Source organism: Psammomys obesus, unplaced genomic scaffold, assembly GCF_907164565.1.
Source record: "Psammomys obesus unplaced genomic scaffold, mPsaObe1.curated_primary_1811, whole genome shotgun sequence".
In the NCBI taxonomy this organism is placed as follows: Eukaryota; Metazoa; Chordata; class Mammalia; order Rodentia; family Muridae; genus Psammomys; species Psammomys obesus.
Window position 1 is genome coordinate 12339130 of NW_026596240.1, and position 11985 is coordinate 12351114.

At 55.1% G+C, this 11985-nt stretch overlaps 2 protein-coding genes across 6 annotated transcripts; one reads left to right on the forward strand and one right to left on the reverse strand.

Annotated features, from left to right (window-relative positions):
• The first annotated feature begins 38 nt into the window (after nucleotides 1-38).
• Nucleotides 39-9131, forward strand: Dqx1 (DEAQ-box RNA dependent ATPase 1). Of its 5 annotated transcripts, none has more exons than XM_055596405.1 (12): nucleotides 39-388; nucleotides 741-986; nucleotides 1209-1402; nucleotides 1734-2121; nucleotides 2466-2699; nucleotides 2789-2888; nucleotides 2970-3128; nucleotides 3214-3405; nucleotides 7041-7160; nucleotides 7313-7503; nucleotides 8389-8579; nucleotides 8722-9131. In XM_055596405.1, exons 1-12 carry the CDS (start codon nucleotides 242-244, stop codon nucleotides 8885-8887), a joined length of 2328 nt encoding a protein of 775 aa, XP_055452380.1. In that variant the 5' UTR covers nucleotides 39-241; the 3' UTR covers nucleotides 8888-9131. The 5 variants fall into 5 exon arrangements, with proteins under 5 accessions (XP_055452380.1, XP_055452381.1, XP_055452378.1 ...); XM_055596406.1 differs by having other exon boundaries at nucleotides 8725-9131; XM_055596403.1 differs by having other exon boundaries at nucleotides 2789-3128.
• Nucleotides 9132-10533: 1402 nt separating this feature from the next.
• On the reverse strand, nucleotides 10534-11776 carry Tlx2 (T cell leukemia homeobox 2). The gene is made up of 3 exons (XM_055596485.1): nucleotides 11404-11776; nucleotides 10907-11144; nucleotides 10534-10750 (listed from the first exon to the last, which is right to left on the reverse strand). Exons 1-3 carry the CDS (start codon nucleotides 11774-11776, stop codon nucleotides 10534-10536), a joined length of 828 nt encoding a protein of 275 aa, XP_055452460.1.
• Nucleotides 11777-11985: the final 209 nt, after the last annotated feature.

Genomic DNA, 11985 nt, shown 5'->3' on the forward strand with positions numbered 1-11985 from the left:
GTTCCTTTTCCTTGGTTGAGGAGTATGTGGTGAGGATGGTCAGAATGGAACTGTGAAATTAGCTCATGCTAAACTGAAGCCAAAACAACTGGATCCTTGCTTGGTTGCAAGTCCCAGAATACCTTTCACGAGCACAAACCTGTCACGTTCATACACGCTCAGTGTGGCAGCAGGAACCTGCTTTTCATAGGTTCTTCTAGCTAAGTTAACCAAGGTGGAGCAAAAGGCCCCACCCCCAGAGATGAAGCTACTGGATTGGATTTTGAGTTCAGTCTTGGGGTGGGGCTGGAATTCACCTTTGTACTCCAGGCAGGCCTGGGTTGGTGGTGCCTGGCTGGGTGTGTCCAGAACTGGCTGCCATACTGACGCGTCTCAGAGCTGCTGGCAGGTTTGAATCCAGGATCATTATAGAGATATCCCACTCTCTCTTTTCCAAATTTCATGCTTTTTCCCCACCTTGGGTCCTTCCCACAGATTACTTTGCTAATGGTAGTTCCTGCTTCCCCAAGGGCTCCTGTGCTAGTCACGGATCTTTACTGCTCAACCACAAGCAGGGTAAAAGTCCACTTGTGATGGCCCCTTAGAAACACCCAGCATTGTTTCCCGGAAAGCAAGTACCGCTGGGAAGGATGGGCCCCAAGGCATTTTTTCCTCTGGGTTGAGATTGAGAATCAAGCTGAGAGAAATTTGGTGTCAGTCACCAGATCTAAAGCCTTAACTGGCTGCCCTGCTTTCCGCAGGTTCTATGGACAGCCACCATGGCCTCTGGGCTGGCAGAAGAGTCTGAACCAAGTCTTGGGGAGTCTGAACTGGCTGTGAACCCCTTTGATGGGCTTCCCTTCTCTTCTTGCTACTATGAGCTACTTGAGCAGCGAAGAGCCTTGCCCATCTGGGCTGCTCGATTCCTGTTCTTGGAGCATTTGGAGAATAGCCCCACTGGAGTGGTGCTGGTATCTGGGGAGCCCGGCTCTGGCAAGAGCACCCAGGTGGAGGAAGATTCTGGGAGTGGACAGAGGGCAGGGTTAAATGCCTTTTCCTGGGTAAAGAATGGGGATGTGGGAGAGACGACCAAAGGAAGGTGGGTTTGGCTGACCCCAGTGGGTAGTCAAGATTCAGGGATCCCAATTCAACTGGCCATAGTTCCAACAGCACTTTGGTCAGAAGGCCTCTGACGCCCTGACCAGTGGTCCTTCCCTTTCTCTACCCAGATTCCTCAATGGTGTGCAGAGTTTGCACTGGCCAGGGGATTCCAGACAGGCCAGGTTATAGTCACTCAGCCCTACCCTCTAGCAGCCGTGAGCCTGGCTTCAAGGGTGGCTGATGAGATGGACCTGACCCTGGGTCATGAGATCGGATACAGCATCCCACAGGAGGACTGCACTGGGCCCAACACCATGCTCAGGTGGGCCATTTGCAGTCTGGTCCAAGGCTGCTTCCCATTACCGAGTGGAGACAAACCGAGTTGTCTGGCACCTCCTCATACCCCCAGTTTAACCTGCCCTGAGTCCTGGGGTGCAAACCTCGCCCTCTCCACAAGAGAGAGGATGTAGTGTGTAAACCAAGTGTCCCCAGCTGAGCTAGGGGTCACACTTAGTGGTCCATAGGCTTAGGAAGTTGATGAAAACATCGTTTTCTGACCTTCAGTATCAGAATCTAGGCACCTTGGGGAAAAGTACCTGGACTTGGGCCTGCTATGTCCACACTGACTCCCTGCCCACTACCAATGTCAACAGGTTCTGCTGGGACAGGCTACTTTTACAGGAAGTAGCCTCAACCCGAGGCCCTGGAGCCTGGAGTGTGCTGATACTGGATGAGGCTCAGGAGCGGTCAGTGGCCTCAGATTTACTGCAGGGGCTCTTGCGAGACACCAGACTGAGAGACCTCCCAGGGGATCCCAGAGTGATTGTGGTTACTGACCCAGCCCTTGAACCCAAACTCCAAGCTTTCTGGGGCAATTCTCCTATTGTGCGTGTACCCAGAGAGGCTGGTGAAAATCCCACCCTTACCTACAAGGACACTGTCCCTACTGACCTAGTGGAAGCTGCCTGCCAAGCTGTGCTTGAGCTGTATCGACAGGAAGAGGCTCCAGGAGATGTGCTGGTGTACCTGCCCAGTGAGGAGGTAAACAAAAGGAAAACTTGGATTATGAGAAACATTCCTATGCTGCCTTCCTGTCCCAGGGCAACACTTTAGGAATAGTAGTTGTATTTACTCTCTGCTGGAGTCTTGGCGTGAGGATCAAGGACTTCAGAATAAAGAACCCTGCCACCACTTTTTAAGTTCCTTATAATGCAGCACTTTGTGCACAGAAAGCTGAAGTTAGGACGCCCCCAGCTTCAGAAGTATGAGTGTGTTCTCAGAATGAAGGGCCTTAGCTTTCGTCAGTTTGTTTAAAAGGTCTGTGCTCTGCCCATCTCACCCCCAGAAACGTAGGAACTGCTCTAATGTTCCACCCGTCTCCTCAGGAAATTTCCCTATGCTGCGAAACCTTGTCCAGGGAGTTGGGGGTGCTGGCTGTCCCGGGGCCTCCACCACGGATACTGCCCCTTCACCCAGGCTGTGGTCAAGCTGTCCAGGCTGTGTATGAGGACACAGGCAGGAGTGTCCAGAAGATCGTGGTCACTCACTGGCTGGCAGACTTCTCCTTCTCTCTCCCTTCCATCCAGCATGTCATTGACTCAGGACGGGAACTTCGCAGTGTGAGTGAGAGAAATGAGGGGGAGTGGAGCCTCAGATAGAAATGGACCACTCTGATCTGGCTTGGCCTTGTTTGGGGGCTGGATGACAGGTTTATAATCCTCGGATCCGGGCAGAATCCCAGGTGTTGAGACCAATTAGCAAGTGTCAGGCAGAGGCAAGACTACTTCGGGCCAGGGGATCCCCACCAGGTAAGAGCCTTTGTCCTCACACAAAACAAAAACTCCATACAAGCCCCAAGAATCTACTTCCGCAGGCCTCTCTCCTCTCAGGATCCTGCCTCCGCCTGTACTCTAAGTCCAACCTAGAACTAGAGGCTCCCCCGCTTCCCTACCCCAAAGTGTATGAAGAGAATCTGAGCTCCCTGGTGTTGCTACTAATGAGGAAACAGATTGCAGAACCAGGGGAATGCCACTTCCTGGACCGGCCTGGTGAGCCCCCACCCTGCCCCAGGGCAGCTCTGACTGCAGGGTGGCTCTGACTGCTTGTGATGTCTAAGCCCTGTGTCCTTATCAGCTCCAGAAGCACTGATGCAGGCCTTGGAAGACTTAGACTATCTGGCTGCTTTGGATGACAATGGGGACCTGTCGGACCTGGGAATCATCTTGTCAGAATTTCCCCTGCCCCCTGAGCTGGCCAAAGCCCTGCTGGCCTCATGCGAGTTTAACTGTGTGGATGAAATGCTCACTCTCGCTGCCATGCTCACTGGTATACTTCTAGATTTAATGTGCCCCGTGTTAAGGATTCTGTCACTTGTTAATCGGGACTTTGGGCTTTTGCTGCGCTGGGGATGGTACCCAGGGTCTCCTGTCTGCTAGGCAGCCAGCTCTTTAGCCCTGCACCAGGCTGAAGCTGAATCACTGGTTGCCAGCCTTCCCACCCCTCCACACCGAGGGACCAGGTGTCCGCCCCTCTCTTCCTATCATCTCCGCTGCCTTTTTCCCTAACGCTTCTCTCTTCTTGTCCACACTGACTAGATCCACTCACCTGTCCAACATAATCCTCATCCCAGTCTGTCCTGGGTGTGGCTCTCCTGCGGCATTCCAGCTTCAGGACCATAGCCTTGAAATGACAGCTCGATAGTGAGGGTCCAGACGTTTGAGCATTTATTCACAGCCTTTGACATGAGAATGCTCACTACTTCCACTTCAAAACTGTCTCCTCTCAATGCCTCTGATATCACATGCAGTGTTTGCATGTGTGTGTGTGTGTGTGTACGTGTGCATGAGTGTGCATGGACTCTAAAGCCAAAGAAGGATGTCAGGGGGCCTGTGCTACCCTCTGTCCTTTATTCCCTTGAGGCTGGCTCTCTTGCTGAATCTGGAGCTAGGCTCGTATCTTGAGCCCAAGTGATCCTCCTATCTCCACCCCCTACAGTCTTTTTGTTTGTTTTGTTTTTCCAGACAGGGTTTCTCTGTGTAGCCGATGCTGGCACTCACTCTGTAAATCAGACTGGCCACAAACTCAGAGATCCATCTGCTTCCCGAGTACTGCGTGTGCCACCACCATCCAGCTCACTCCCTACAGTTTTTTTTTAAATTGATTTACTTTTATTTTATGTGCATTGGTATTTTGCCTGCATGTGTCTGTGTGAGGGTGTCGGATCCCTGGATCTGGAGTTGCAGACCGTTGTGAGCTGTCATGTGGGTGCTGGGAATTGAACCCGGGTCCTCTGGAAGAGCAGCCAATGCTCTTAACCCCTGAGCCACCTCTCCAGCAGTTTTAAGGTGATGGGTGTGTGTAGCCACATCAGGTGGCATTTTCATGGGTATGTGGGATTTGAACTCAGGTCCTCATGCTGTGTAATAACTGCTCTGAACCACTGAGCCACCTTCCCAGCCACCCCCTTTCTTTTTGAGACAGGATCTTGCTGTATAGCCTAAGCTGGCCTTAAACTTGAGCACGTGGCCCTAACCTTTGACTTGTGAGTCTTCTCAATCCCAGAACTCTGAGTGACCCCATCTGCAGCCAGTTCACAGTGCTGCCTCCATACTTGAAATTCCCAAACTGTACTTTGCATCTCTCTGCCAGTACCATTAAAAACAAACAACCATAACAAAAACAGGGTCTCATTATGTAGCCCAGCTGGTCTTGCAGTCACAGAGATCTGCCTGCCTCTGCTTCCAAGTCCTGGGATTATCTTGCCCTTTTTCCCCCCAAGGAGCACTCTTTTTTTTTTTTTTTTAATTTTTATTTTTTATACCAGTAGCATTCTTTAGCTATGAGGAAGGAGGAAATGGGGAGGCAAAGGGAAAAAGATGAGGAGAGGGAAGAAAGAGGGACACAAGAGAAAGAAATGAAGACCGAGACCTCACGCCCCTCCCCCCCAACACACACACCAAGATTTTATTTTTATGTGTAAGCCAGCATGCTGGCGGTACATCACAGCATGCAGTACCTGTGGCGGCCATAAGAGGGCGTCTGATCCCCTGGAACTGGAGTTTCAGCTCTTGTGAGCCACCGCATAGGTGGGTTCTCTCCAAGAGCAGCCAGTGCTTGTAACTGCTAAACAATCTCTCCAGATCCATGTCCCTCTCTTTTTAAAAAGTATTATCATGCATGATGTGGGATGTCAAGCGGTAGGGGTGAGCCATAGCACACGTGTGGAATCAGGAGGTGAGATTGCAGAATTGGTTCTTCCACTTAGATTCGGGTTCTGGGGACTGAAGTAGGAGGCTAGGCTTGTGGGGCATGTCTTGAGTCATTTTGAAGGCCTGCTCTTTTATTTTTTTTATTTTTGGAAGGGTTTTACTGTGTAGTCCAGACTGCCCTGGGATCCATTGTATATCCTAGTATATGCTAATGTCAAATTTGGAATAATCCTCCTGTCACAGGTAGGATTACAAACACGTGCCACAACTCCTGACTTTCCTAGTAAATATTTCTCCTAGACTAGTCCATCGTGTCTCAGCTCAGCACTGAACTCAAGCAGTCTCTTTACCTGCCCCTCTTACCCACTACCACAGTCTTCCTCTCTTCTGCTTCAGACAGCCCAGCACCTCTCCTGTTCTCACCTTCTCACCCTCTACTAGCCTGTCTCTAGTTTCCCTTTTTAGCTCCTCCATGTGCTTTTCAGTCATCTGCTCTCTGCAGTCACAGCCAATTCCAGGGATGGGCCCTCCTCCCTGCTCCTCTGGTCACTCCCATGGTCTCCCGCCAGTCGTGTAGACCACCACTTGGACTTTCTTACTTTAGCATTCTTCTTCAGTGGCTGTTCTCACGTTCTAGACTGTGCTAACTCTTTTGCCTCACACAGTCAGCCTTTTATCCTGACTATGCAGACCAATCCAGCTTCCCTTGCCATCCTGCCACAGGTCACCCATCCCACCCAAACTAGATGGCCCAGATAAGGCTTATCTGGGCCATCAAATGGTCCCACTGTCCCTTCTGCACTCCTACTTCTGACACTGATCCAAGGATTTCTTGCTTTTCTTCACTCTTGTCCCACTACCAAAGTCTGGATCAACTCACCTTCTCTTTGCTTTCAGAGTACCAAACACACCTGTTTTTCTTACTCGTGCATTTCCTTGTTGGACTCTCCCACCTGACGTGTGTGGTGTGTGTGTGTGTGTGTGTGTGTGTGTGTGTGGTGCATCAATGTTCTTGCTTGAAAAGGCCAAAGGAAGCAGATCATCTTTTCTGCTGGGCTGACTGGACAGCAAGCTCCCAGGATCTGCCTGTCTCTACCCATCAGGTTCTGGAGTTACAGGTATAGGTAGCAGCTCTAAGCTTTTTTATGTGGCTAGTGGAAATTCAAATTCAAGCCTTCATTCTTATACAGCAAGTACCCACTGAGTCATCTGCCCAGCCGCTCTCCTACCAGACTCTGATCTCCTTAAGGGCAAAAACTGTCTTTCATTTCCCACCATCAGTACCTAGGTGAGATGGGCTACAGGACGCTCAGTGGCTACCACAATGCACTGGCGCTTCTGTCTCTCCGGACAAAGTCCTGTATCGATTAATGTAACCTGTGCATATTCTCCTGCATACTTTGCCTAACCTCCAGATGACTTACAGTACCCTGTTCTGTGTGCAGACATTACGGAAATGCTACCCTATATTGTTTTAGAAATAACAGACAAGGATAGTCTCTATAGATGTAGTTTTTGGTTTTGTTTTGTTTTGTTTCTGAATACTTTCAGTTGATTGAATCTACAGATGCAGGTCTGTGCTTGTGGAGGGCTGGCTGCGTCTGCTTCCAAAGAATAATGAAGGGCAGAGAACCTAGAATGTACTGCTTTTGAATCAAGGTCCCAGAGGATTACTCCTACTTTTTCAGGACTCTCTCTGTGTTACTACCCTTCCTGATTCCTCCCAAACCCCCTTCCTGTCTCCGCCTCCAGCTGCTCCTGGGTTTTCCCGGCCTCCACAGTGTGCGGAAGAGGCTGCCTTGCGTCGGGCCCTGGAACACGCAGATGGCGATCACAGCTCTCTGATTCAGGTCTATGAAGCCTTTGCACAAAGTAAGTGACTCAGTCTGTACCCTCAGAGACTCCCAGGAAATATCCAATCAGCCAATAGACCTCTGCATTCAGGAAGAGGAGGTCCTCTGGCCAGTAGTCATTCTTTGTGCATCTTAAGGACTTAATTACAGCCATTTCCTTTCTTCTCCAAGGTGGAGCAGATGAGGCTTGGTGCCAGGCTCGGGGTCTAAACTGGGCAGCGCTGTGCAGGGCCCGGCAACTCCGGGCAGAGCTCCTGGAACTCATGCAGCGGATTGAGCTCCCCCTGACCCAGCCAGCCTTTGGCTCCCAGCAGAACCGCAGAGACCTTCAGAGAGCTCTACTGTCGGGATTCTTCCTCAAGGTTGGGGAGAGGGCCCAGAGAGACAGACTCAAAAGGCATCTGCTTGCTGTGCTGGTGGATGCCTTTAATCCCAGCACTCCAGAGGCAGAGTTCTCTCAGTTGAGACCAGCCTGTCCTACAGCGAAAGTTTTCCGACAGCTGGGGCTACCAAGGAAGAGTCCATGTCCAAAAGGGGTGGGGGTGGGCGGATGGCTTCTCAGGAGACCAAGGTTCAGATCCTAGCACCCACACGATAGCTTACAACCATCCTTAACTGCTGTGCACACCTACAGGCAGAGCACCCACACACATAGATAAATAAATACGCCATTTTTAATTTCAGAAAAAACGAATCAGAAGGCAGCGGAGGGCGGGGTGTTGCTGAGGCAGAGCACCCTGCCACCTACTCAGCCTCAAGGGAGACTTCGCTCCCCAGAACTATGGATTCACTTGTCATTCTGGCACTGGGGAGGCAGAGACACTCAGTCCCTGGGGCTGCCTAGCCAACCAGACTAACCTAAGGGCAGGTTCCGGGTCTGTCTCCAAAAAAAAGGTGGATAGTGCCTGAGGAATGCACCGAAGATTGACTCCTGAAGATTCACACACACACACACACACACACACACACACACACACACACACATATTTTACTTTTAGGCTCTACAATACTCTTAATCTTTTCATGCCCCTTCTTTTTACTTTCTTCTGTCTTTAAAGGCACTGGTGAGACCAGATCTCATGCTTTCTAAGCTGCCTTCATACTTTCTGTAAGCTCAGGCTGGCCTCAAACTCCTGCTCCTCCTGCCTCCGCCTCCGCAGTGCTGGGACCCCACACCCAGCACTGGCCTCCTCTCGATTTTCTCTACTCCTTTACTTATTTCATCCATGTACTTGTGTTTCAATGAGGTGGCCCGAGACACGGACGGGACTGGAAATTACCTGCTTCTCACCCATAAACACGTAGCCCAGCTGTCTTCAGACTGCTGCTACCGAAGCCGCAGGGCGCCAGCGCGGCCGCCTGCGTGGGTCCTCTACCACAGCTTCTCCATAGCCAAACACAACTGCCTTTGCGTTGTCTCTGAGATTCAACCTGAGATGTGAGTTTCCTGTGCTTGTGCTCTTACACTGCCCTTCCCCTCCCAGGGCGGGACCAAACCGAAAGCTGTGGAGTGAGACTGAGGAGGAAGGTTTGTGAAAGGGGTGGAGGGGAAAGGGAAGATCTTACTCTGCCTTTCTTAGCAGGCTGGTGGAGCTGGCCCCTCCCTACTTCCTGAGTAACTTGCCCCCTAGTGAGAGCAGAGACCTTCTGAACCAGCTGAGAGAAGGAGCCGCAGAGGCAGAGCCTGGGGCAGAGCCTGAAGCACCCTCTCCTCAGGAGTATGGAGACAGCTGTGTTATGCAGTGAGCTGCCTATGGACAGAGTCAACCCCACCACATAGCCCCAGGGTAGTCAGCCCGGCTAGAAACCCAGCGTGGGGTCAAGTATACTCCTGGAACCTAGGAGCCAAGAAATGGTGGGAGGGGAGGAAAGGGGAGCCATAGTCTGGAACTAGGCAGACCTTTCTTTTTCTATCTATGGGCAAGGGAGCAAACGTTGGGCCCCACACAACTTTGCACTCTCCTCGGGACAATAAAAGCCTTTTCTGGGATGCCATGTTTGATTTTGGTTCTGCAGCGCCCTCTACAACATCCATGAATCAGAAGCCAGCTTGCGCAGGTACAGCCCCTGCCCACCTCAGACCAAGCCTTTGTGCGGCCTGCTGTAGCTGTCACTAACACAGACCACCAGTGTGTCCCTGTCGCAGGGTTCCGGCAGGCTTCCGGCCTCTGCCAGAAACAAGATGGGGACACTAGACAACAAAATACCCCCGTAACCAGAAAGCTTCGCACCTCAGCTATCTCAAAGCCTCCCCTGGCCTCGGCTCACCTACAGCTCGCAGTCCTAATCTTTCATTGTTTCATTGTGCGTGTGTGCACGCATGAGCATGCCAGAGCACACGCGCCGTGGTCAGAGGACAATTTGTAGAAATCAGTTCTCTTCTTCCACCAAGCTGGTCCTAGGGATCAAACTCAGGTTGCCAGGATTACTGCAAGTGCCTGTCTCCTAAAGTCTTTCTAAAGATGTCCTGGTCTTCTTCTCTGGCTGGGTCTCCTTCCTTTCTTCCACCCTTATTCCATTAATTTCTGAATCCACCGCTTTCCTGCACGTTGTCAATGTGTTTCTGAAATATGGTGGAAAGAAAGGCTTAATCCATGTAACTCCCCAGAGCTCCTTTCCCTGGAGATCCTGGCCTCCCGTTTCATCTGTCTCCACCCCGGTGATGTCAGCCGGCTCCCCCAAAGGCAGGCATCTGGAATTTTTTTCTCTCTAGATCTTACATTAGTTTTGTCTACCGTTAATCTTGCTAAAGGTCCTCAGTTTCCCTTCCTGCACCATAGCACCACTGACTTTCTGACCTGCACATCTCCAGTCTTGAATCATCTTTGATTCACAAGTCCCAAAGCGTGTCTCCTGTTGACTGTAACACTGGGCCCATGAGCGGTCCTCCGGTTCCTCCAGTTCTCTGGCCCTCCACAGCGTCTGAGGCAGGTTCTCATCCCGGCTTTTACTCTCGGAGTATAGAGAACCTCCTTACCTACAGGACTGAGACTCTCAACGTGGGGAGTGGCCCGCAGGTTGGACACATGACACCGTGACACTGGGTCAAGGAATCCTCAGCGATTGTTTTACAGATGAGGGGTAAGGTGGGCAGTTCAGTCCCCTCACAGCCAGCCCCTCTTCCATTACCCCACTGTCCTTGACGGCCGCCGACTCGGCCGTCCCTTCCCGGCGGGCCCTGAGCTCTGGGCCCACTCAGGGCAGAGTGGCAAGTGCCCGCCTCATTCACTACCCCTGCCCTGGCGACCCACAGTTCCAGCGGCTCCCAAAACGCCGTGGAGGGCGCAGTCAAGGTGCGGGCTGGGCCGCTGACGCCCCGGAGCCTCGGAGGACAGTCGCAGCCTTCGGCTCCTCGCGCTCGGCCGGCCGCGCCGCCCCGGCCCCGGGGCCGCTCACACCACTGAGGCGAGCCCGGACACCGAAGCCACCTTGTTGTCCTCGGCCCAGGGCTGCAGATTCTGCAGCGCGAAGAGCGACGAGTTGTGCAGGCAGAGCGGGTCCGGCGGCAGCGGCGGCCGCAGTGGCCGGGGCAGCGCGTCGGGCTGCAGGTGCAGCAGCAGGCGGCCGGCGCGGTGCCGCTCGGCCTCGCGCTCCTCCGCCGTCTGGCGCCTGCGAGGAGAGCGGGTCAGCGCGCCGGCGAGGAGAGCGGGGCAGCGGCCCCCACCCGGCCCGCCCGCGCCCCGCGCCCCCCGCGCCCCCCGCGCCTCCCCGTCCGCGCCCCGAGCTCCGGGCCCCGCGCCTCCCCGTCCGCGCCCCGCGCCTCACCGCCACTTGGTGCGCCGGTTCTGGAACCAGGTCTTGACCTGCGCGTCCGTCATGCGCAGGGCCTTGGCCAGCGCCGCCCGCTCGGCAGAGGCCAGGTACTTCTGGCGCAGGAAGCGGCGCTCCAGCTCCAGCACCTGCGAGCGCGAGAAGGAGGTGCGCGGCTTCTTGCGCTTCGGCGGGGTCCGGTTCTGGTAGGGGTGGCCTATGCGGCGAGTCCCGGAGAAGGGCGAGAGCGCGGCTGCGGGCGGGAGGGCAGCGCGAAGTTTGAGGCGGCCCGGGAAGCGGAGGGCCGAGACCGCGGCCTCGCCCGCCCGCCCGTCCGCGGAGCAAGATCGCGCCCCCGCGCTCCACGCTGCCCCTCCCCGCGGCAGGCTGGGGGGAGGCGCGCTCGGCCGAGCTCCGTCCGGGCGCCCCTCGCAGGGCCGGGGACAGACGGGGCGGGGAGGGAGCGGAGGACCGGGTGCGAGGGAAGGACCCCGGGGCGCGGGCAGCCTCACCCGTGAGCCTGTCCTTGGCGAAGCGGCGGCCGCCGTCCACCCAGGGGAAGCTGAGCCCCGACAGGCCGCCGGCGCCCCCCACGCCCGAGGGCCCGGGCACCGCGGGGGCTGCAGGCGCGGGCGGCGCGGGCAGCGGGCGGTGCGCGGGGACGCGGATCACGCCGCCCGGGCCGCCCCCCGAGCCCCTCGGTACCGCGGCCAGCGAGCCCGCGGCAGCGTAGCCCGGGGCCCCGTGGAAGCCGCCGGGGAACGCGGCGCTGTCCCCGAGGCTCTGGCCCGCCGAGGGTTCGGGGCCGCTCAGGATCTGGTCGATGCCGAAGCTGATGGGCTCGTGCTGCGGGAGGTGGTGCGCAGCCAAGGCCGCGGGCTCCATGGGTCCCAGCCGGAGAGGGCCGGGAGGCCGGACGGCTGCGAGGGTGTTTCTGCCGGCCCCGACAGCGGCTTCAGGGGCCCGCGGGTCCGGCCGGGCGCCGGGGCCCCCGCGCCAGCAGCATCCCCGCGCACCGGGCGCAGCCGCACGCGTGCCCGCCCCGCCCGGGCGTCCGCGCAGGGACTCGCATCCCGGGGGAGCGTGGCCGCGGG

Coding starts and splice junctions, on each gene's coding strand:
- Dqx1 (XM_055596403.1), top strand. CDS start 242: ATGAAGCTACTGGATTGGATTTTGAGTTCAGTCTTGGGGTGGGGCTGG. Junction 2,700..2,788: donor CAGGACGGGAACTTCGCAGT/GTGAGTGAGAGA, acceptor GCTGGATGACAG/GTTTATAATCCTCGGATCCG. Junction 3,129..3,213: donor CCACTTCCTGGACCGGCCTG/GTGAGCCCCCAC, acceptor TGTCCTTATCAG/CTCCAGAAGCACTGATGCAG.
- Tlx2 (XM_055596485.1), bottom strand. CDS start 11,776: ATGGAGCCCGCGGCCTTGGCTGCGCACCACCTCCCGCAGCACGAGCCC. Junction 11,145..11,403: donor CGCCAAGGACAGGCTCACGG/GTGAGGCTGCCC, acceptor TCCCGCCCGCAG/CCGCGCTCTCGCCCTTCTCC. Junction 10,751..10,906: donor AACCGGCGCACCAAGTGGCG/GTGAGGCGCGGG, acceptor CTCTCCTCGCAG/GCGCCAGACGGCGGAGGAGC.